This window comes from Hemitrygon akajei, chromosome 14, assembly GCF_048418815.1.
Source record: "Hemitrygon akajei chromosome 14, sHemAka1.3, whole genome shotgun sequence".
Classification (NCBI taxonomy): domain Eukaryota; kingdom Metazoa; phylum Chordata; class Chondrichthyes; order Myliobatiformes; family Dasyatidae; genus Hemitrygon; species Hemitrygon akajei.
Genome location: NC_133137.1, coordinates 107,436,312 through 107,461,351, shown reverse-complemented (window position 1 = coordinate 107,461,351; position 25,040 = coordinate 107,436,312). Strand labels below are relative to the sequence as shown.

Genomic DNA, 25,040 nt, shown 5'->3' with positions numbered 1-25,040 from the left:
AATGATAGTGATGATTATGGCTGATGTGTCAAGGTAATAATTTAAAGTGGTAATTGGAGGCAGAAATGAAACAAATCAAAACAGAAAAAGGTATAGCCACATTGTGGAGAGCTTAGTTTGTTTACTTTTTATTAAAATACAGTGTTCAATAGGCCCTTCCAGCCCTTCAAGACACCACTCAGCAATCCCCTGATTTAATCCAAGCCTAATCATGGGACAATTTACAATGACCAATTAACTTATCAACTAGTATATCCTTGGACTGTGGGAGGAACCAAGAGCACCCAGAAACCCATGTGGCCATGGGGAGAATGTACAAACTCCTAAAGGTGGTGGGAATTTGAACCCAGGTTGCTATTACTGTAAAGCGTTATGTTTACCACTAGGCTACCATGCCACTCCATGGTTTCTGAAAGAATTGAATTCCATTTTAAATACCAAAGTCTCAGGTGAATTCGGGCAAAAAATTGACCAGTGGTTCATGAGCTGAGCTTCTGTGTCACTGGAGGTTCAAAACAGAGGCCAAAGTGGGAGTGGGACAGAGAATTAAAGTGACAGTCGACTGGAAGCTATGGATTATCTTTCTGCTGATTCTACACGCTAGTCAATCCATTTGCATTTTCTTTCTCCAGCATAGAGGAGACCACAGTGTAGGCATCAAAAGCAAAACGAGAATTACAAGTTCAAGTACATTTTAGCTTCATTTGCCAGAATTGTCTCTGGATGGTGGGAAGAGAATGGGTGACATATGGGAAAGAACTAGGAGAAAGGCCCTGGTTGGTGGAAATGGAAGAACTAACCAAGGAAGTAGAGAGGAATCCTTCACTCTGTAATGCTGGTAGAGGAAGGAAAAATGTCCTGTGATGGAATCCTGCTGAGGATGGTTGAAATTATGGACGATTTAAAGCACGAGGATTTAGGTAGCATACACTCAGTAGCCTCTTTATTAGGTATAGGAGTGGAACCTGGTGTGGTCTTCTGCCCATCCACTTCAAAGTTTGACATGTTGTCCATTCAGAGATGCTCTTCTGCACACTACTGTTTAAAGTGCAGGTATTGGAGTTACTGTTGCCTTCCATTTAGTTTGAACAAGTCTGACCATTCTCCTCTGACCTCTCATTAACAAGAAATTTTCACCCACACAATTGCCACTCAGTGGATCTTTTTTTGTTTTTCACACCATTCTTTAACTTTCAATACTCTTAGAAATATAGAAAACCTACAACACAATATATGCTCTTCAGCCCACAATGCTGTGCTGAACATATACTTACTTTAGAAATTAACTAGGCTTACCCATCCCATAACCCTCTATTTTTCTAAGCTCCATGTACCTATCCAGCAGTCTCTTAAAAGACCCTATTGTATCCGCCTCCACCACCGTCGCTGGCAGCCCATTCCACACACTCACCATTCTCTGTGTAAAAAGAACTTACCCCTGACATCCCCCTGTACCTACTCCCCAGCACCTGAAAACTGTGCCATCTCCTGTTAGCTATTTCAGCCCTGGGAAAAAGCCTCTGCCTATCCACATGATCAATGCCTCTCATCATCTTGTACACCTCTATCAGGTCACCCCTCATCCTCCGTCGCTCCAAGGAGAAAAGGCCGAGTTCACTCAACCTATTCTCATAAGGCATGCTCCCCAATCCTGGCAACATCCTTGTAAATCTCCTCTGCACCCTTTCTATGTTTTCCACGTCCTTCCTGTTGTGAGGTGACCAGAATTGAGCACAATATTCCAAGTGGGGCCTGACCTGGGCCCTATAGAGCAACATTACCCCTCGGCTCTTAAGCTCAATCCCATGGTTGATGAAAGCTAATGCACTGTATGTCGTCTTAACCACAGAGTCAACCTGCATAGCAGCTTCGAGGGTCCTATGAACTCGGACCCCACATCGTTCTGATCCTCCACACTACCAAGAGTCTTACCATTAATGCTATATTCTGCCATCATATTTGACCTACCAAAATGAACTTCACACTTATCTGGGTTGAACTCCATCTGCCACTTCTCAGCCCAGTTTTGCATACTATCAATGTCTCGCTGTAACCTCTGACAGCCCTCCACACTATCCACAACACCTCTAACCTTTGTGTCATTAGCAAACTTACTAACCCATCCCTCCACTTCCTTGTCCAGGTCTTTTGTAAAAATCACAAAGAGTAAAGATCCCAGAACAGATCCCCGAGGCACCCCACTGGTCACCGACCTCCATACAGAATATGACCCGTCTACAACCACTCTTTGCTTTCTGTGGGCAAGCCAGTTCTGGATCCACAAAGCAATGTCCCTTTGGATCCCATGCCTCTTTACTTTCTCAAACCTTGCATAGGGTACCTTGTCAAATTCCTTGCTGAAATCCATATACACTACATCTACGGCTCTACCTTCAATGTGTTTAATCACATCCTCAAAAAAAATTCAATCAGGCTCACAAGTCGCCTTTGACAAAGCTATGCTGACTATTCCTAATCATATTATACCTTTCCAAATGTTCATAAATCCTGCCTCTCAGGATCTTCCCCATCAACTTACTAACCACTGAAGTAAGACTCACTGGTCTATAATTTCCCGGACTATCTCTAATCCCTTTCTTGAATAAGAGAACAACATCTGCAACCCTCCAATCCTCCGGAACCTCCCCCGTCCCCATTGATGATGCAAAGATCATTGCCAGAGGCTCAGCAATCTCCTCCCTTGCTTACCACAGTAGCCTGGGGTACATCCCGTCTGGTCCCGGTGACTTATCCAACTTGATGCTTTCCAAAAGCTCCAACACATCCTCTTCTTTAATATTTACATGCTCAAACTTTTCAGTCTGCTGCAAGTCATTCCTACAATCACTAAGATCCTTTTCGGTAGTGAATACTGAAGCAAAGTATTCATTAAGAACCCCTACTATCTCCTCAGGTTCCATACACACTTTTCCGCTGTCACACTTGATTGGTCCTATTCTCTCACGTTTTATCCTCTTGCTTTTCACATATTTGCAGAATGCCTTGGGGTTTTCCTTAATCCTGTCCACCAAGGCCTTCTCATGGCCCCTTCTGGCTCTCCCAATTTCATTCTTAAGCTCCTTTCTGCTAGTCTTATAATCTTCTAGATCTCTATCAATACCTAGTTTTTTGAATCTTTCGTAAGCTCTTTTTTCTTCTCGACTAGATTTACAACAGTCTTTGTATACCACGGTTCCTATACCAACCATCCTTTCCCTGCCTCATTAGAATGTAACTATGAGAACTCTACGCAAATATCCCTTGAACATTTGCCACATTTCTTCCACACGTTTCCCTGAGAAAGTCTGTTTCCAATTTAAGCCTCCAATTTGCTCCATGATAGCCTCATAATTCCTCTTACTCCAATTAAACACTTTTCTAACTTGTCTGTTTCTATCTTTCTCCAATGCTATTGTAAAGGAGACAGAATTATGATCACTATCTCCAAAATGCTCTCCCACTGAGAGATCGGACACCTGACTAGGTTCATTTCCCAATACCAGATCAAGTACAGCCTCTCCTCTTGTAAACTTATCTACACATTGTGTCAAGAAACCTTCCTGAACACACCTAACAAACTCCACCCCATTTAAAACCCTTGCTCAAGGGAGATGCCAATCAATATTTGGGAAATTAAAATCTCCCACCACAACAACCCTGTTATTATTACTCCTTTCCAGTATCTGTCTACCTATCTGCTCCTCGATGTCCCTGTTGCTATTGGGTGGTCTATAAAAAACACCCAGTGGTGTTATTGACTCCTTCCTGTTCCTAACTTCCACCCACAGATGTCCATAGACAACCCCTCCATGACTTCCTCCTTTTCTGCAGCCATGGTGCTATCCCTAAGCAACAGTGTCACGCCCCCACCTCTTTTGCCTCTCTCCCTGTCCTTTCTGAAATATCTAAAGCCTGGCACTTGAAGTAGCCATTCCTCCCCCTGCACCATCCAAGTCTCTGTAATGACCACAACTTCGTAGCTCCAAGCGCTGATCCATGCTCTAAGCTCATCTGCTTTGTTCATAATACTCCTCACAATAAAATAGACACATCTCAAACCATCGGTCTGAGCGTGTCTGTTCTCTATCACCTGCCTATTCTCCCTTTCGCACTGTCTCCAAGCTTTCTCTATTTGTGAGCCAACCTTCCTTTCCTCCGTTATTTCAGTTCACTTCCTACCCCCCAGCAATTATAGTTTAATCTCTTGAGTACAAAAATCCCAGCAGACAGCAGTTACTGAGATAATCAAATTATCCTATCCAGCACCAACAATCATTCCACAGTAAAAGTCATTTAGATTACATTCCTTCCCCATTCTGATGTTTGGTCTGAACAACAACTGAACCTCTTGACCATATCTGCATGCTTTTATGTATTGAGTTATTGCCACATGATTGGCTAATTAGTTATTTGCATTAATGAACAGGTGTATCTAACAAAGTGGCTACTTAGTATATGGTAGCCTAGCAAGGAAGCTTCCATTCCAACAATAAACGTAATGGGTAGCCTCTGTGGTTTTTGGAAATTAGCATAAAATTTATGATCTAGTAGGAGCAGGTGTAATGAATTTAATATTCATAAATCAGTTTATTTTCCATCCATAAACAAATTAATTCCTACTCTAACTCCCTCAATCCCCGAAGTGTTTATTTTATATCCGTGTCGGGGTTAATTTTCCATAATTACAATAGCGCTTCCTTGCCTTATTATATAAAACAAAATCTCACCTCAAAGAATCCAGTGTAGATTCAGCAAAATGACATCAAGTATGGTAACAATTTGAGCGAAGCAGTTTTAATAAATTCAACACAGAATTTATATTTAATCCACAACAAACTTTACCACCAGAAACAGTCAAATCTCTTAGAGTAATGCAGCATAGAAACAGGTGTTTCAACCCAACTGGTCCATGCCGACAACAGCATCCTTCCTCCTAGTCCCTGTTGTGCAAGTTCAGACTATAACTACACCCCCCCCCCCCCCAAGCCCTTCCCCTCCATGTAGCTCTCCAAATGCTACATAAATGTTGCAGTTGTACCCACCTCAACCAATTCCCCTGGAAGCTCATTCCAAGTACTTATTACCCTGTGTAAATTAACTACTTCACAAGTCACTTTAAAAACTCCCCCTCTTACCTTGTGCTTGTGCACTCTAGTTTTGGACTCTCTACCCCTGGAGAAAACCATGACCTTATCAAGGTCCCTTACGCTTTTGTAAACTTTTGAGGTCTCCTCTCATTCTGCAGCATTGAAAACAATAAAGATCCAGCATGGCCAGCCTCTCCCAATAACTCAGGCCCACTTATCCAGGCAGCATCCTCACACCATATTCCAAATGGAGACTCACCAAATGACTTACAAAGGTAACATAATCTTCCTTCTCCTATGCAATATGCAAGATGCTGGAGGAACTCAGCAGGCCAGGCAGTATTTAGTAGACAGTCTACATTTCAGGCCAAGACCCTTCATCAGGACTTGGAAAAAAAAGATGAGGTTAGATCAATAAGGTGGGGTGGAAGAAGTACAAGGTGGTAGGTGATAGGAGAGGAGGGAGGTATGAAGAAAGGGATAGGTGAAAGAGATAAAGGGCTGGAGAAGGGGGAATCTGATGATGAAAGAAAGGGAAGGGGGAGGAGCACCAGAGGAAGGTAATGGGCAGGTAAGGAGAGGTGGTGAGAGGGGGAAAATGGGAAGTGGAATGGTGTCTCCTCAAAAGTCCTTTGCCCAATCATGCTGAATTCCTTTCTTACCACCATCTACTTGTGCAGCCATTTTCAGTGAACTGTGTGCTTATACTCACAGGTCCCTCTGTTCCACTACAATCGTCAGTGCACTGCCATTCACTGTACAAGTCCTATCCTGCTTTGAATGTTCAAAATGCATCACCTCACACTAAAACTGAAATCCATTTGCTTGTCTTGAGCCCATCTCCCCACCTGATCAAAATCTCTTTGTAGTTCATTGCAACCTGTTACACTCTCAAACACGATTGTCAGCAAACTTGCTAATCATGATATGCATATTCACATCCATATTATCTACACAAATAATAAATAACAAAGGTCCCAAAATTGACCCCAGGACACCTCAGTAGTCACAGGCTTACAGTTGGAAAATTGACCTTCAACCAGCACCCTCTGCTTCCTATCATTGAGCCAATTCTGAATCCACCCTGTGGGCTTCACCGGAATCTCATGTGTCCTTATAGACAACATTTATTGTCCTACCTTTACCTATCCCCTCCATCATTTCTTCAAACATCATAAAGGTTTTAGAATAAACTTTTTCAAACAACGTGACCTCCATGCACAAAGCCATACTGCCTATTCCTGATCAGGCCTTGACTATCCAAGTGATGGTAGATCTTGGCTCTCAGAATTCCCTGTGCAGTAGCTTCATTATTCATTTATTTATAAAAATGATCCAATTTTACATGTATTTGTTGGAAAAAGTACAAACGTATGTGAACCTCTGGAGTATTGCCTTCCACAAAAGTTATTTGGTATTAGGTGTCCTAATCAATTTAATGATATTGGAGCTGTGGGTTGTAGAGGTGCCCTTCCCTATAAAAAGGCACACAAATTCAGGTTACTGACAGAGCCTGCTCTTCTCAAGAAATGGCTTTGTCAAGGGTAGGTTGTGCCTTATGAGCCTGATTGATTTTTTTGAGGATGTGACTAAACACATTGATGAAGGAAGAGCAGTAGATGTAGTGTATATGGATTTCAGCAAGGCATTTGATAAGGTACCCCATGCAAGGCTTACTGAGAAAGTAAGGAGGCATGAGATCAAAGGGGACATTGCTTTGTGGATCCAGAACTGGCTTGCCCACAGAAGGCAAAGAGTGGTTGTAGACGGGTCATATTCTGCATGGAGGTCAGTGACCAGTGGGGTGCCTTAGGGATCTGTTCTGCGACCCTTGCTCTTCATGATTTTTATAAATGACCTGGATGAGGAAGTGGAGGGATGGGTTAGTAAGTTTGCTGATGACACAAAGGTTGGAGATGTTGTGGATAGTGTGGAGGGCTGTCAGAGGTTACAGCGGGACATTGATAGGATGTAAAACTGGGCTGAGAAGTGGCAGATGGAGTTCAACCCAGATAAGTGTGAAGTGGTTCATTTTGGTAGGTCAGATATGATGGCAGAATATAGTACTAATGGTAAGACTGTTGGCAGTGTGGAGGATCAGAGGGTTCTTGGGGTCCAAGTCCATAGGATGCTCAAAGCAGCTGCGCAGGTTGACTTTGTGGGTAAGAAGGCATACGGTGTATTGGCCTTCATTAATCATGGAATGGAATTTAGGAGCTGAGAGGTAATGTTGCAGCTATATAGGACCCCGGTCAGACCCCAGTTGGCGTTTCCCCTTAGCCCCGATCTCCTGCCTTCCCCTTGTATCCTTTCATGCCCTAACCAATCAAGAACCTATCAACCTCTACCGTAAATATCCATAAAGGCATCACATTTATCTTTGTCACCACAGACTCAACCTGCAAATTAACTTTAAGGAATCCTGCACCAGGACTCCCAAGTCCCTTTGTGCCTCATTTTTGGATTTTCTCTCCATTTGGAAAATAGTTAACCCTTTCATTTCTTCTTTTAAAGTGCTTGACCAAACACTTCCCAACATTGTATTCCATATGCCGCTTTCCCCATTCTCCTAATCTGTCCAAGCCTTCTAAAGCCTCACTGCTTCCTCAAAACTATCTGCCACTCCACCGATCTTAAAATAGTCTGCAAGCTTTACAACAAAGCCATCAATTCCATCATCCAAGTTATTGACATATAACGTAAAAAGAAGCAGTCCCAACACATACCCTTTTAGCCAATCAGCCATTGCTTTATCCATGCTAGAATTGTTACTGTAATATCATGAGCCTGTAGCTTGTTAAGCAGTCTCATGTGTGTCACTTTGTCAAAGGCCAAAGTATATAAAGGCCTTATGAAATTCCAAGAACACAACATCAACCAATTTTCTTTTGTCTATCCTGCTGTTATTTCTTCAAAGAACAAATGGACAGAGTGACAATGGGATCATCCTTGTCGCCGGCTGTTGCCGATTTCTACATGGAGGATTTTGAGGAGAGGGCTCTGAGTTCATTACCTTATACCCCAAATGTTTCTTCAGATACATTGATGACACCTTTGTACCATGGTCTCATGGAATCGAGGCATTCCAATAGTTCCACGACCATCTGAACAGTATACATCTGAACACTTAATTTATGATGGAGATGGAGATGGGCTGCTTCCCATTCCTGGACATTCTAATATGACAGAAATCAGATGGTAGCTTTGGATATGCATCTGTCGGAAACCCATTCACACTTATACCTCAACGATAACAGCCACTGTGATGCCTCCCACCATAGAGCAATTCTTTCTAGTTTGATTAACTGTGTGAAAATTATTTCAGACCCAGAGAGTCTCCCTGAGGAAATTAGACAATTATGCATGATGCTCCCATGGAATGGCAACAAGGTAAAGAAAATCATTCGGGTTTTTAAAAGGGCTGACAGAAAAACCACCTGGTAAAGGAAGTTATAGAAACAAAACTACAAGAAAAGAATTTTAAAGATGAAGGTCTTGCTCTAAGTAAGAACTGGAATTCGACTGGAAACAAGGTTAGACAGCGGAAACCCAATTGGATGAGAACTAACCAATCGGGGGGGACAAACTATGGAGGTACAAATACCACTGGATTAGACATGACCATGCATCATCCCTGAAGACGAGGGCAGAGTTTGTCATCGAAACATCAGTTGAAATTGATATTTGTATCCGGCTGGAAGCCCAAGAAGAGTTTAGAGAGAGAGTAACTTACAAGACAATTTATCTCTCCCGAGCCTGATAAGCCAAATGCACTCTAAAGACTGGCACACTCAAACAAATGGCTGCACCACTTGCACTTGTATTATTTTTATTGGCCCTTTCTAATGAATCCCTCTTGCTGATTGGTCACTCCTCATCTCAGAGAAATTGCTGTGAAACTCTGCCTTTAAAAATTTCGATCACCATCCTTATTAATAAGGTAGCTCTCTTCATGCACCCCTGACATTGATTGTCCAACTTAGGAAAAACTGGCTTGATGCTCTTCTATTTAAATTTTGATCATGGACCTGATTGAAAGATAGTTCTTTTTATGTACTGCCTCTTGCTGATTGGTCACTCTTCAACTCACAGAAACTGCTATGAAACTCTGCCTTTAAAATCTTCTTACCTTCTTACAAGTTTAAGTCTTACCTGTTAAGGTACATGCATTGAAATGCAATTTAAAGCATTAGTCCTACCTGGCCTTTTACTGTAAACATGTCTATCCTGATTGCTACGCTTACACTCTTTGGTTGTTGCATGTATCCCTGACTTCACTCTTAAGTTCCACACCGTCCCCCTCAAGTTTAAACACCTTGTTGGCATAAGCAAATTTCCACACTAGGGTATTGGTTCTCCCTATGGTTCAAGTGAAGCCAATTGTGCTTATATAAGTCACCTCTACCCCAGAAGAGATCCCAGTGACCAGAGTCTAAATCCCTGCCCCATCTCTTTGGCCATGCGTTCATCTGACATATCTATCTATTCCTGAAATCACTAGCATGTGGCACCAGGAGTAATCCAGAGGTCACTACCATGCATTTGAATTTCTTCCTATGCTCGTTCTGCAAGACCTCATGTTTTATTTTGCTTATGCCATTTATACCAACCTTTGGTTGTTCACTATTTCCCTCATGAATTTCCTATAGCTGCTCAGACCCTGACCCTGCCACTTGGAGGCAACACCACCTTGACATCTCTTCTGTAGCCACAGGGAAATCCTTCACTATCTGCCTACTTGCCTTACCTGTCTTGGTGGCCATCTGAAGCCAGTTCCTTGGATGTGACCATGTCAGTAAAACACTTCTATGAAGCTGTCCATTTTCCAGATGATCCTGAGTACATCTATCGCCAGCTCAAATTTCTTGACCTAGACTCTCAGGAGCTACACCAAGAAGCACATCCCACTGATATGGTCATCAGAGAGACCATGAGGTTTCTTGACTTCCCACATATTGTAGGAGGAACATTCCTACCTACTATACTGAATCAAGTACTAATCATCAACAGATAAAACTTAAACTCTTCTAATTAGCTGATTAGCCAACCAATCATTAACTACCAATTTACTATGTGCCTCTTTTAGGGTTCAGTAAAGTGAAACTCACCAACAAATAACCATAGAACACTACAGCACAGTACAGGCCCTTCAGCCCTCTATGTTATGCTGACCGATATAATCCATTTAAAAAAAGTAGTAAACCCACACTACCCCATAACCTTCCATTTTTCTTTCATCCATGTGCCTGTCCAAGAGGCTCTTAAATGCCCCTAATGTTTTAGCCTCCACCACCATCCCTGGCAAATCATTCCAGGCACTCACAATCCTCTGTGTAAAAAACTTACCCCTGATGTATCCCCTAAACTTCCCTCCCTTAATTTTGTACACATGTCCTCTGGTGTTTGCTCTTGGTGCCCTGGGAAACAGGTACTGACTATCCACCCTATCTATGCCTCTCATAATCTTGTAGACCTCTGTCAAGTCCCCTCTCATTCTTCCACACTCCAAAAAGAAAAGTCCCAGCTCTGTTAACCTTGCTTCATATGACTTGTTCTCCAAACCAGGTAACATCCTGGTAAATCTCCTCTGCACCCTCTCCATAGCTTCCACATCCTTCCTATAATGAGGTGACCAGAATTGAACACAATACTCTAAGTGCGGTCTCACCAGAGATTTGTAGAGTTGCAACGTGACTTCTCTACTCTTGAACTCAATCCCCCTGTTAATGAAGCCTAGCATCCCATAGACCTTCTTAACCACCCTATCAACCTGTGCAGTGACCTTGAGGGATGTATGGATTTGAACCCCAAGGTCCCTTTGTTCATCCACACTCTTAAGTAATTGACCATTAATCCTGTACTCAGTCTTCTGGTTTGTCCTTCCAAAATGCATCACCTCACACTTGTCCGGATTGAACTCCATCTGCCATTTTTTTCTGCCCAACTCTGCAGCCTGTTTATATCCTCTTGTAACCTTCGATCACCTACAGCTCCATCCACAACTCCTCCAATCTTTGTGTCATCAAACGACCTCGTTTAAACACACACACTTCTTACACCATTGACACCATTGCATTTTAAAGAAAAATCAGCTGGGATACGTCCTTCAGAAGAATATGTAGGGCTTTGGGGAGATGTTCAACATTTACCAAATTTATGCTAGAAAAATGTGCACTTGCAGAGCTGGGAACATCTTAGTGACTTCATTGTATCCTGCACGAGCTGGGCAACAGTGCGTAGTCAGACATATGAAGGATAGCACAAACCTACACAAGCTAATTAGGATTCATACTGGTAGGACCCTGGGTTGCAGTTCACAGAATTTATCCAACTAATGAGGCACACAGCAGATATTCAAAATTCAAACTAAATTTATTATCAAAAGTATATATATGTTACCATATCTACTTTGAAGTTCATATTCTTGCAGGCATTTACAGGAAAATAAAGAAGTACAACACATATAACCATATAACAATTACAACATAGAAACAGGCCATCTCGGCCCTTCCACTCAGCCCATAACCCTTACATTTCTTTCCTGTCTATAATGTTTACACGACAGGCTGGTATATGTCTAGGGGGAAAATTCCAGCCACTCGCCAACCCCGCCTCCCGTACACATAGATGCTGTGGAAAACCAGTTAACGCAGCGTTGCACACATAATATTGGGGACGCATAGGGGCTTCAGGATTCAGCTATGATCCCAGCTTCCTTCAACTCACACAAGTGCTGCCACACATCTTCAACATCTGCCGGGGCCAATCGCCGTGACCTCTCTCTGAACGGGGTGTCCTCTGTCACTTGGGTGGTGTGATGGGTGCTTTTGGAGCAGCCCACATCAAACACGCCCCGAGAAAAGACTTCTTCCAACTCCAACATCTTCTCCACTAGCCTGCTTTCCCACTCTGGTGACACGGGAGAATCCCCAAAGTTAAAAGCCTCAGCGGTCAACTCCCCTTGGTTTTCCAATCATAGAACATAGAATAGTACAGCACATAACACGCCCTTCGGCCCACAATGTTGGACCGACCCTCAAACCCTGCCTCCTATATAACCCCCCACCTTAAATTCCTCCATATACCTGTCTAGTAGTCTCTTAAACTTCACTAGTGTATCTGCCTCCACCACTGACCCAGGCAGTGCATTCCACGCACCAACCACTCTCTGAGTAAAAAATCCTTCCTCTAATATCCCCCTTGAACTTCCCTCCCCTTACCTTAAAGCCATGTCCTCTTGTATTGAGCAATGGTGCCCTGGGGAAGAGGCACTGGCTGTCCACTCTATCTATTCCTCTTAATATCTTGTACACCTCTTCCCCGTTAGTGGCCCTCACTGGTGCGCTAGACATTACCGTCACCGGGAATAAATGTGCCAGTGGCATCCCTCTCTTAAAGGTGATTTCTCTCTCCGTAGTGTTCCTGACACTCATGGCTATCCGCCTCACATGTACCACCGCTGGCCTCTGCACTTCGGGCCTCACCAGCGCCCCCGCCGGTAATCGTGTCTCCCCCCTCAAGATCGTCCGGGGCGTCTACTAACAGGGCTTCGCCCGCTGGCACTCCAGGGAATCTGGGGGTCCCCATCACGAGTGTCACCTCCCCTGGTCGGATCACCTTAGGCCTCGCCTGCGCACACCACACCATCCCTCGTTTATACTCCGGGTTCAGCCCTTGGGGGGCACCCCTTCTTCGAATACCACCCGAAACACTGGATGCACCGAGAGGATCTTCAGAAAGTTCTCCGAGAGGGCTTGCCCTCTGCGGGATGCCTTGTCTCTCACAATCCCACCGAAAGTGTCCCTCCTCCCCACAGCTATAGCACACCCTTGGCTGCTCACAGTCCCGCCGGAAATGCCCCTCTTCCCCACAGTTAAAGCACACGCTGCCCACCGCCCCTCCTCTCTCGGGACGGCCGCCAATCCCAGCCCATTGCTTGGGCCACCCCCTGGAGTGGGTACTTTCCCTGTCCTTCCCCTCAAGCGGGGGTTCCCTACTCCTCTGGGACCCCTTTTGTTTCTCAGTCCTCCACCCGGCCACCACTTTCTGTATCGCTGAGGATCGCTCCTGGTGGCCCGAGCCCCTTTTCCGCCCCAATGCTCTCTCTTCCTCCTGCACCTCTCTAATCAGTTGCCCAAATGATGGAGGGGGGCCCTTTTTATAAGACTGCCGGAGACTCCACTCCACCTTGTCCTCCTCCGGGAGCCACTGAATATCTGACTCATCCTCACTCTAGCCACGTTGGGCGCCTTCACTACCCCCTGGCGCCGCAACCCTGTAACCATTCTCTCCATCCGAAATATGTACTCGGAGAGCTTTTCCCCTCTCCGTTGTTCCATGTGTTGAAACTCTGCTAAAAGCAGCCAGGGATCTCCTGACAACCCAAACGCTCCCTCCAAAACTTCTATACACTCCTTCACTGAAGCCCCGGGCTTTTCAACTTTCAACTCCCGGACTGCTTTGGCTGCCAAACCCCTCAAACTTCCCACCAATCGCTGTCTCTTCTCCTCCTCCGAGCCTGGCCACTCCTCTAACATCAGAGACGTAGGCTCGATCCAGGTCTCATAGTCCACCTCCCCGTCCGGAGTAGGCTTGGCTCCGGAGAACACCCCCAGCTTCAGCCGTGGCCTCTCGGCCACTCCCACCAGGGAGTTAAGTGCGGCTGCCAGCTCGGAGGCCTCCACCCTGCCTGGGGGGCGGGGCCCAGCCACGCCTGCCCCCTCAGACCCTCCTTTACTAGTGATGGGCACCTCCCCGGAGGTCAACTCTAGCTCTAGCTCCTCCTCCGGTGTCTCATCATCCTCAACCTCCGAGAGGGTGTGGAGGCCCCACGGCTCTGCCTCCCCCGGAACGCTGACCGTCGCTGGCAGCTCCAACCTCATGACGTCAGCATCGTACGAACCAACACCCAGCTAGACTCCACCTCTTTACCACACCTCCGTGCTACCAGATCTATCGACCCCATACCTTTGACCAAACTCAAACCCCACACTAACGCATCTCCCGAAACCCGAAAATCCAGCCCACTCACCACACATGCATAATGCACGGGTACATCTTCTAAATCGCACCAGAATCTTATCTCTGTCGTTCTCCGCACTACTGGCCTGCGCGATTCCACAGCTACTGAAAATCCAATCCCGGACACAAGCACCCCACAAATGTAATGCTTACGCGACAGGCTGGTATATGTCTAGGGGGGATATTCCAGCCACTCGCCAACCCCTCCTCCCGTACACTCAGATGCTGTGGAAAACAAGTTAACGCAGTGTCGCACACACCATATCAAGCTCACACCAGATACAGCTATAGAATATACTTTAAGGATTTTACTAAAACTAAGTGATTGCTAACGATACAGTATATATGAAGGAAAAGAAAATAAAGAAAAAGGCGCCAAACTTATCAGAGTTCAGTCAGTTTAGTGCACATCATTGGAGCTCAACCATCGAACCATTCGACCCATCTTCGCTCTCCTCCGACCTCCACGACCTCGCACCTGGGACCACCTGAAGTGATCAACCGAGCAGTGCGGCATACGTCCACCTTCTTTGGCGTCTTCTTCCTGACTCTTGAAAAGACTGCGAAATCCCAGCTCCCAGACCCACAAGAAAGAAAATGACATCCAACCCCATTAGTTAACAAATGAATACAATCCCCGTTATCAGCAATTATAAACCTAAACAAGCTGCGAGAAGCTTCGAGAATGCTCTGCAAGACAACACTCTCTCACTAGTTAGCATGACAAAGAAGCAGTTTTACTTTTAAACAAAAAAAAGCCATTTTGATTAACATACGCAGTACATGTCCATATACCTATCCAATTTTACTTTAAATAACAATACCGTACCTGCCTCTACCACTTCGACTGGAAGTTCATTCCACACAGCTACCACTCTCTGAGTAAAGAAGTTCCCCCTCGTGTTACCCCTAATCTTTTGCCCCCAACTCTCATGTCCTCATTTGAATCTCCCCTACTCTCAATGGAAAAAGCCTATCCACGTCAACTCTGTCTATCCCCCTCATAATTTTAAATGCTTCTATCAAGTCTCCTCTCAACCTTCTATGCTCCAAAGAATAAAGACCCAACTTGTTCAACCTTTCTCTGTAACTTAGGTGCTGAAACCCAGGTAACATTCTAGTAAATCTTCTCTGTACTCGTTCTATTTTGTTGACATCTTTCCTATAATTTGGTGACCAGAACTGTACACAATACTCCAAATTTGGCCTCACCAATGCCTTGTACAATTTTAACATTACATCCCAACTCCTATACTCAATGCTCTGATTTATAAAGGCCAGCCTACCAAAAGCTTTCTTCACCACCCTATCCACATGAGATTCCACCTTCAGGGCACTATGCACCATTATTCCTAGATCACACTTCTCTACACTTCATGAAAACTATGCTAAGCAAAGACTGGCAAATATCCAACATGCAAAAGAGGGTAAATCATGCATATAATAACTAAAATACGTAAAGTCATTGACATGAGTCCATAGGTTATGGAGTCAGTTCAGTGAATAATGAATGAAGCTATTCATGCTGGTTCAGGAGTCTGATGTTGTAGAGTAATAACTGTTTCTGAACCTTGTGGTGTGGGTCCTAATGCTCCTGTACCGCCTGTCAGATGGTAGTAATGAGAAGAGAGCATGGCCTAGATGATGAGGGCCCCTTGCTGATAGATGCTGCTATCCTGTGGTAGTACTCTTTGTAAATGTGCATAATGATGGAAAGGCTTTGACTAACAGTAGACATTTCCATTCCTGGGCTTTGGCGTTTCCATATCAGACCACAATACATCTAGTCAAGATGCTCTCTACTGTGCATTTATAGAAGTTTGTGAAAGTTTAAGATGGCATGCCAAATCTATGCAAACATCTAAGAAAGTAAAGTTTCTGTCATGTCTTCTTTGTGATGACACCTACTTGCTGGTCTCAGATCCTCTGATGTGATAATGCCAAGGAATTTAAAGTTCCTGATCCTCTCCACCTACAGTGCCCTAATGAGGACTGGTTCATTGATCTCAGGATTCTTTCTCCTGTACTTAATAACCATCTCTTTGGTCTTGCTGACATTGAGTAAGAGGTGGTTGTTATGGCACCACTCAGTCTTCCTCCTATATACCGATTCATAACCACCCTTGTTTCAGCCAACATCAGTAAACTTAAATATAGCATTGTAGTTGTTCTTAACCAGACGATCATAGGTATAAAGTGGATGGAGCAGGGGCTAAGCCTTGTGGTGCACCTGTACTGATGGTGATGTTGTTGCTATCTGTACGGTATCAGGGTGTATTATTCCCAGCAGGTGAAATGAATTAAAATGATGGGTGACAAACAGCATGTCAAGCAAGGTTCTTGAATGTAGGACTGCATTCTCCTGCCAAGTGGAAAGTACCACATATCTGACAAGTGCTATGTAGGGTTTAGAAAGGCCTTGGGGGACCTATTGCTTACTGCAGAATAAATAACCTCTAGGCCTTTCTATACAGGCAAAGTACTGGTGTAGTTGATCTGGTTTTATATCTTATCTATGACATGCTGTTGTTAGGTGATGCTGCATTGGTAATGGTATTGAATGGCAAGGGAACACAGTTACCTTTTGTATTTCGTTATTTCGTCACACAAATGCCACCTGACACTTTTTAGTTCATGCCTGAATGTTGCTCAGTCCTGATATATTGGCCTCAAGCTGTTTCATTTTCTGAGAAGTGGTGAATGGAATTGAATCTTCTGCAATCTTCACCCAAAGTTCATTTTCGTATTTTCCCGGACAGTAGCATGCTGATGAAGTGATCATTTTCATAGAAATGATTGCATTCAACAATGGCTGTGAAATGCTCAAGCTAGGTCTGAGAGTTTATACCTCAGACACACAGATCCATCTTTCTTCAGGTAGTAATAATATTTATTGTCTTAGGAAAAAATGCTCGCTAAGGACCAAATGTATATCAAGCCATGGCTCCTTATATTGTATATCTGAAGTTGCCTTTTTATATAGTCATAGTTCCTTATATCAATATATTTGTACAAATTGTTGTAACTGTATGTATAATATTCGCTTAGCATTTTATTTTTGTGTTTATAGTATCCCAAGTATATGAGCTGTAACTCAAATTGTTTATTATACATGCTATAACAATTTGAGTGTTGTCCTATGATAGCCCGCTGCTTTGTTTCCGTACTCATAAACATTATGTAGGAAAATAGATTGCAGAGTTTTATTCCACTGGTTACAGTAAGCATGTGGATCTCTGCGCTTATAATATTTAGAATATATACTGTACAACTGGGGTTAAAATACTGTATTTTTGCATCATATCAGATACTTGGCTTCAGTAATAAATTCCAACCAAATGAAAAGAGCTACACTTATATCAGAACATTCAAATTGGTCCATTCGTGCAATACTTCTACTGTTCTATGTTTTACTGGTTTATGTTTTATTTCCCTAATATTATGAATCTTCAAACACCCATGATTGATCAGTAGACTACACACAATGTATGCTTTTAAAGCTGTTGTCTTGAAGTAAAATGCATGATTACATTACAAAATATTTAACAATGCAGATCTATTGATTTTTTAAAAAGCGAACATTTTGCAGAAAGGTCTTTCGGGTATATTTCCATTTGGCATCAATGAAGGTGGGAAATACCCTAATCTTGAGGTATACAGTTTTGTCTTTCTGTACTTAAGACCCTACTACTTTTCTGTTAAAATATACACAATGCGATATCCCACTTTGTCTGTTATATCCATAGAATATATATGAGTTTACCTTCAATTAGGAGATGTCTAGATTTCAGCAAATATAAATAGTGCTCCACTATGCATTTATAATCAATGTATAACTTTTGTCAGACATAATGTTGAAGTATGTAAAAATGTTCTGCTCATTCACTTCCAGGAAAGTTGTGCAAGGGTCCTTTTATTTCGAGGAGCAAACAAAGAAGTTAAGAATTACAACAGTCAGTCAGCATTTCAGGTAGGGATGCATCAAATGTTCATAACTATTTCTGTGCATGTAGATCTTCAGAGTTTTTTTTAAAGAAGTGTTCTTTTTTATTCCAACTCTGTAAACACCAAAGAATTTTCTGTATAATGTAGTGCAAGCTGATAAGTATTGCAACACAGAACTCCATGTCATGGAGTTCATAGTTTGTCTGAGTTTTGTTATATGAAAATAAACTAAGGCAAAGTATAATACTTTCCAGATTTAAATATTTTCATTTAATAATGAGTGTAAAAAGTAATAATTATGGCCATTTAATGGTTTCCGTAACATGATGAGGGAGATTAATACTACAGCTCAATATTCTTTTATAATATCTTGTAGAAGAGTATTAATTAGTGCCGCTCAATATTCTCCATAGTATGATTTGGGATTACAGCTATATAATCACCCTGTAGAAATATAATAATTTTGACACCTCTGTTTTCTGTGTAATTCAGTTAGGAGAGTAATTATTGTAGCAGCTTTATCCTCCTTGTAATATTGAAATTAATAACTGCTGTAGTTTCTAGAAGCATTTGATTCATTTTGCAGAATGTGGTATTGCTCTGCCAGTCAGAATTTATTGTTTTTCCTCTTGAAATCTATTGATGAATTGCTACCTTAAATTGCAATAGTTAAGGAGTGAAATGAGAGTGAAATAGAATCGGTGTTACACACCCACTCCCTACCATCCTCCTGGCTAATGTACAGTGTCCGGAAAATAAAACTGAAGACATCAGAGCAAGATTGTAGAAAGAGAGTGAGAGATATGTTACTGGTTTCCCCAGCCTGAAGCTTTCTGTACGGGAACAAGCTCAAAGGTGGTCGCCGTTGATTCATTAGAAACACTTTTGGTCAAATTCTGTCTTGATGTGGAAATAGTTAAGCTCTTATTAATTCACCTTTTTGTCTGTCTGTGGACAATGGTTGCACTGATCCTGGTAAACTGGTGAAAGCTGCCGCTGCAGTATTGTTGATGCTACGTGAGTAGTCCGATGGTGCTAGTGTGTGGGATGGGATGAAACGTAGGGCTGATGTGAGTCAAATTTGACTTCTTTATTTTATAGACAGGTCATACTTACAGCACTGTAGCATAGTTGTTAACATAATGAATCACATTAAGGTCAGTGTTCAATTTCCATCGCCATTTGTAAAATGCTTGTCCATTCTCCCCATAACCATGTAGAGCTCTGGTTTCACAGGTTAGGGTTAGTAAATTTGTGGGCATGCAATGTCAGTGCTGGAAGTTTAGTGACACTTGTGGGCTACCTCTGACCCATTCTCGGACTGTGCTGGTTGTTAACGTATTTCACTGCATGCTTTGATGTTTCAATATACATGTGACAAATACAGCTCATCTTTAATCTTTACTGCTTTCTGTTCTAGCTGTACTAAACCAATTAGTGATGTGACTAGTTCTGGAGCATGCCTTTAGCATGGTAGCTAGGTTGTCTTAGGTGCTCATTAAATTTGTTATTCCAGTAGTCAGCTATTTCCTAACACATAGAGCAAACCGATTTGGCTGAAGACAGGTTTTTTGATGGTAGACATATCTGTAACAGACCAAAATTGATCACCTGCAAAGCATTTCTGAGTGTTAATACTTCACCTTATTGCTTCCATTCACATGGCAAGATGACAGTAGAGAGTCGCGACTCTTTATGTGCAGCTCCCAGGGGAATCATAAGATTCTGTCACTGTCTGTAAAGAGTTTGTACGTTCTCCCTGTGACTGTGTGTGTTTCCTCCGGGTGCTCTGGTTTCCTCCCACAGCCCAAAGATGTAAGGGTACCGGTTAGGGTTGGCAGGTTAATTGGGTGTAATTGGGCAGCATGGGCTCATTAGGCCAGAAAGGACTGTTACTGTGCTGTATCTCGAAATAAAATTTAGAATATAAATATTCCCATTTAGAACTACAACAGCTGAAATCCACAGTCACAACCATAAGTACTTCAGTAAGCAATGTTGTTTCAAGGCATTTTAGAAAAATCTCTCTGTCTACGAAATCATTGGAGTTCGGGTTGCAGGCCACCAAGTAGTGAGCACAGCTCCATTAGTTAATGAAGCATGACTGCCAGGCTGGGCTGCTGGTCAAACTGAGACGCAGAGCCCTGAGGCCTCCACTCCCTACCACCCTCCTGGCTAATGTACAGTCTCTGGAAAGTAAAATTGAAGACATCAGGGCACGATTTTAGAACCAGATGGGCATCTCCACTTTCCCCTTTTGGGGTTCTTTTGTAGACCCTGACCTGGAGTTACACGCTGACTATGGTTCTTTGTGGGAATGGGACTCGCTCTCAGGGTTCCATAACTGACCGTTGGTCGGCACGCCAAAGGCTCGGCCTAAGAGTCCGGCTTGAATTCAGAAGCCTAGGTTCTTGGTGTTGTAATGTGAGTATTATTAAAAGTAAGTTAATACTAATTGGGAAGCTGTAGGTAACGAGAGGCAGGATCCGGGGTTGGCGGGGTCTTACTTCCGCTCTTTTTATTCCCAGTATGCATTGTATATAGTTCCTCCACCCATGCCGCACGAGGTACCTGGAAGCCTCTGTATTGTAAATATCGTTTGCTATCCCAGATAAAGATGCTCTTTTGTCCATCAAGTTGTCGAGTGGTCTTTTTGTAAAGTAGAAGTTACCACATATTTTTAGCGACGAGGTAAACTGGTTTTGTGGACGGGTCGGCTCCGTTTTCGATCAGGAGCTGTGAGCGGGCGAGGAGCCTCTGTTCGGATGGCTGTGTTCGGAATGGTTGGTGTGTTCGACAAGCAAATCAAGGAGTGGCCGGAGTACGAGGAAAGGTTGGCCCACTTCTTCTGTGCTAATGGAATTACTGAGGAGGCTAAGAAGCGCTCTATTCTCCTGAGTGTGTGTGGGGCAAAGACATACAAGCTGATACGGAACTTAGCTACACCACGGAAACCGGGAGAAATTCCATACGACGAACTGGTGGAGCTCGTGGGGAACCACCGCAATCCGAAGCCTTCGGTGATAGTTCAACTGTTCAAGTTTTACGGCCAGGTCAGTCTGTGGGCGATTTTGTGGCCGAGCTTCGGCAGCTGTCGGAGCATTGTGATTTCGGAGCCGTGTTGGATGACATGCTCCGTGACAGATTAGTATGTGGCATTAATAATGCCGCCGTACAACACCACTTGTTGGGGGAAACCCCACCATTGACTTTCAAGACAGCCCTAGAGATTACCCAAGGCATGGAGTTGGCTACTAATAATGCCAAGGATATACAGAAAGGATATGGGGGGGGGTCGCAGTCGGCGGCAGTGCTCCAGGTCAGGAGGGAGACTGGTAGACAGGAAAAGCGGGTGGAATGTTTTCGGTGTGGAGGAATGCACTATGCAAATGTTTGTAAATTCAAAGATACTGTCTGCCATGCTTGTAGCAAGAAGGGACATTTAGTTAAAAAGTGCAGGAGCATAAAGGGTAAGGTTAAGCCTGGGCAGGGGAAAGCTCAACAGACTCAGGCAGCCACACACCACCTAGGAGAAGCAGACGGAGAGACAGCTTGTGCCTACAACATGTTTGGGGTGGAAACGGATGAGGGACCACCTGAACCATATTATGCCACAGTCACTGTCAAGGGAAAGGACATTAAGTTCGAGATTGATTCAGGGGCTTCTGCATCGGTCATTAGTGAAGAGACCTACAGGAAGACATGGGGGTCCAACCTGCCTCCCATCAGACCATCTAAGCTCCAACTCAGGGCCTATACGGGGCAGCCCATACCTCATTTAGGGGTGTTATATATGGATATTTCGGCCGGGGGCCAGAAGGCTGAAGCCAGGCTGGTGATAGCTAAGGGCAGAGGCCCAGTCTTTTGGGCCACAATTGGCTTCGCAAAATCCGGCTCAACTGGCATGAAATTAAGTATGCACGCACGACGGAGGACATTCTGCAGCGGTATAGTGACGTTTTCAGGGACGAGGTGAGCACACTGAAGGGCGTGACTGTGAAACTCCATGTCGACCCTGAGGCCACACCACATTTTTTTAAGCCCAGGTCGGTGCCCTATGTCATGAAAGGCAAAGTCGAGGCAGAGCTGGTACGTTTACAGGGGCTGGGCATCATTGAGCCCGTCCAGTTTTCAAGGTGGGCGGCTCCTATTGTTCCAGTTTTGAAGGCGGATAAAACAGTGAGGATATGTGGGGACTACAAGCTTACGGTGAATCAGGTCTCTAAACTGGAGGAGTACCCATTGCCACGGGTGGATGACCTGTTTGCGACCCTGTCAGGGGATAAGCTGTTCAAAAAGCTGGACATGAGCCACGCCTACCAACAGCTGCTGCTCGACGAGGATTCAAAGGAGTACGTCACCATCAATACACACAAGGAATTATTTAAATACAATTGCCTGGTGTTTAGAGAGGCGTCTAGCCCCACCATTTTCCAAAGGACAATGGACTCTTTGCTGCAGGGGATTCCGCATGTAGCAGTGTAACTTGATGATATTTTGATCACAGGAGCCACGGAGGGGGAGCATCTGGCTAATTTAGAACAGGTGCTGAAGAGACTCTCAGATGCAGGGTTGCGGTTGAAACGTGGAAAATGTGTGTTCCTGGCTCCGAGTGTGACCTACCTGGGACACAAGATTACAGCTGAGGGGCTTTGCCTAGTGGAGGAAAAAGTGAGAGCTATTAAGGAGGCCCCAAGCCCCAACAGCGTCACTGAACTCAGATCATTTCTGGGCATGGTGAATTATTATGGCAAGTTTCTTCCGGACCTCTCAAAGGTTTTGGCTCCACTGTATCAGCTGCTTCACAATGACACTAAGTGGCGGTGGGGTGAAGAACAGGAGGAAGCCTTCAATAAAGTGAAAGAGCTTCTCCACTCAGTGAAGCTGCTCGTTCACTATGACCCAGACAAGGAGATCACCCTTTCATGTGACGCTTCACCCTATGGAGTCGAGGCATTTCTCTCACATGTAATGGAGGACCGTTCAGAGAATCCTATTGGTTTTGCTTCACGTACCCTGACGGCTGCTGAGAAGGGATATTCACAGCTAGACAAAGAAGGTCTGGCCATTGTTTTTGCAGTCAAACGCTTTCATCAGTACCTCTATGGACGTGCATTCACAATTTTTACGGACCATAAACCACTGCTGAGCCTTTTTAGGGAGACCAGATGCATCCCACCGCTAGCCTCAGCTAGGATACAGTGTTGGGCTCTCACATTGTCAGCCTACCAGTATACTATCGTGTACAGAGCGGGTGGGGATAATGCAAATTCCAAATGGATCGAAGCTCACATCATGAGCAACATCACAGCCCCCTCAACCATAGACAAACTCAGGCAAGTGTTTGCAGTCCACGGGTCACTGATAATGGCCCAACGTTCACCAGTGAGCTGTTCGGTGAGTTCATGCGGAAGAATGGCATTCGTCACATTCGGACGGCCCCTTTCCACCCAGCCTCAAATGGCTTGGCTGAGCGGGCTGTTCAGACAGTGAAGGAAGGCCTGAAGCGGATGACAGGGGACTCTCTTAGTACCCGGCTTTCACGTTTCCTGTTTAAATACCGCTTCACTCCACAGACATGGAGTTTCCAATGGTGAGACAGACTACTGGGGAAGCATGTCCACCAGTGACTTTGCTAGAGGGAGACACACTGGCAGAGGGGGCAGAGTCCCCTGAAGAGGATGGACATTCTCACATGGACACACAGACTCCTCTCGTGTCCCCAACACTAGACCCACCCAAAACATCCTCACCAGTGGTGCCTGCTGGGTCACCGGGGGTAGTGCGTAGATCGCAGCACCCTCACAAACCTCCTGACAGACTGAATCTTTGATTGGATAGTTTCTTTTGTTGTTAGATCGAATGTTGAATTTGCCATGTTTTTTACATGTTTTTGTGTTGGTAACCTGTTGCTAATGATACCACTGTTTTTATTTCCCAGTTCTATATTTGGGGAATGTTGGATTTTAAAGGGGGAGAAGTGTTGTAATGTGAGTATTATTAAAAGTAATTTAATACTAATCGGGAAGCTGTTGGTAACAAGAGGCAGGATCTGGGGTTGGCGGGGTCTTTACTTCCGCTCTTTTTACTCCCAGTATGCGTTTTATATAGTTCCCCCACCCATGCCACACGAGGTACTGGGAAGCCTCTGTATTGTAAATATCATTTGCTGTCCCAGATAAAGATACTCTTTTGGCCATCAAGTTGTCAAGTGGTCTTTTTGTAAAGTAGAAGTTACCACACCTGGGGCTCCCCACCATCATCCCCGTGCCGAAGAGGTCTTCAGAGTCCTGCCTAAATTACTACCGTCCCGTTGCACTTACATCCATCATCATGAAGTGTTTTGAGAGACTCGTCATGAGGCACATCAAGACCCTGCTGCCTCCCTCACTGGACCCCCTGTAGTTTGTGTACTATCCCAACTGCTCAACAGACGATGCCATTACTGTCACCCTCCACCTGGCCCTAACCCACCTGGACAAAAAAGACACATACGTTCGAATGCTGTTCATAGACTTCAGTTCAGCATTCAACACAATCATCCCTCAGAAACTGATTGGAAAGCTGAGCCTACTGGGCCTGAATACCTCCCTCTGTAACTGGATCCTAGACTTCCTGACTGGGAGACCTCAGTCAGCCCAGATCAGGAGCAGCATCTCCAACACCATCACACTGAGCATGGGGGCTCCCCAGGGCTGTGTGCTCAGTCCACTGCTGTTCACTGTGCTGACCCATGACTGTGCAGCAACACACAGCTCGAACCACATCATCAAGTTCGCCGATGACACGACCGTGGTGAGTCTCATCAGCAAGAACGACGAGTCAGCTTACAGAGAGGAGATGCAGCGGCTAACAGACTGGTGCAGAGCCAACAATCTGTCTCTTAATGTGAACAAAACAAAAGAGATGGTTGTTGACTTCAGGAGGGCATGGAGCGACCACTCCCCACTGAACATAGACGGCTCCTCGGTAGAGATCGTTAAGAGC

General features: G+C 44.3%; 1 protein-coding gene across 3 annotated transcripts in view; it reads left to right on the top strand.

Annotated features, from left to right (window-relative positions):
• shank3a (SH3 and multiple ankyrin repeat domains 3a) overlaps positions 1-25,040 on the top strand; it is a 1,154,364-nt gene that overhangs the window by 533,990 nt on the left and 595,334 nt on the right. For all 3 annotated transcript variants that reach the window (XM_073066894.1, XM_073066893.1, XM_073066892.1), the window contains exon 10: positions 18,001-18,078. In XM_073066894.1, coding sequence (XP_072922995.1) covers positions 18,001-18,078 — 78 coding nt within the window. The remainder of the gene's footprint in view (positions 1-18,000; positions 18,079-25,040) is intronic.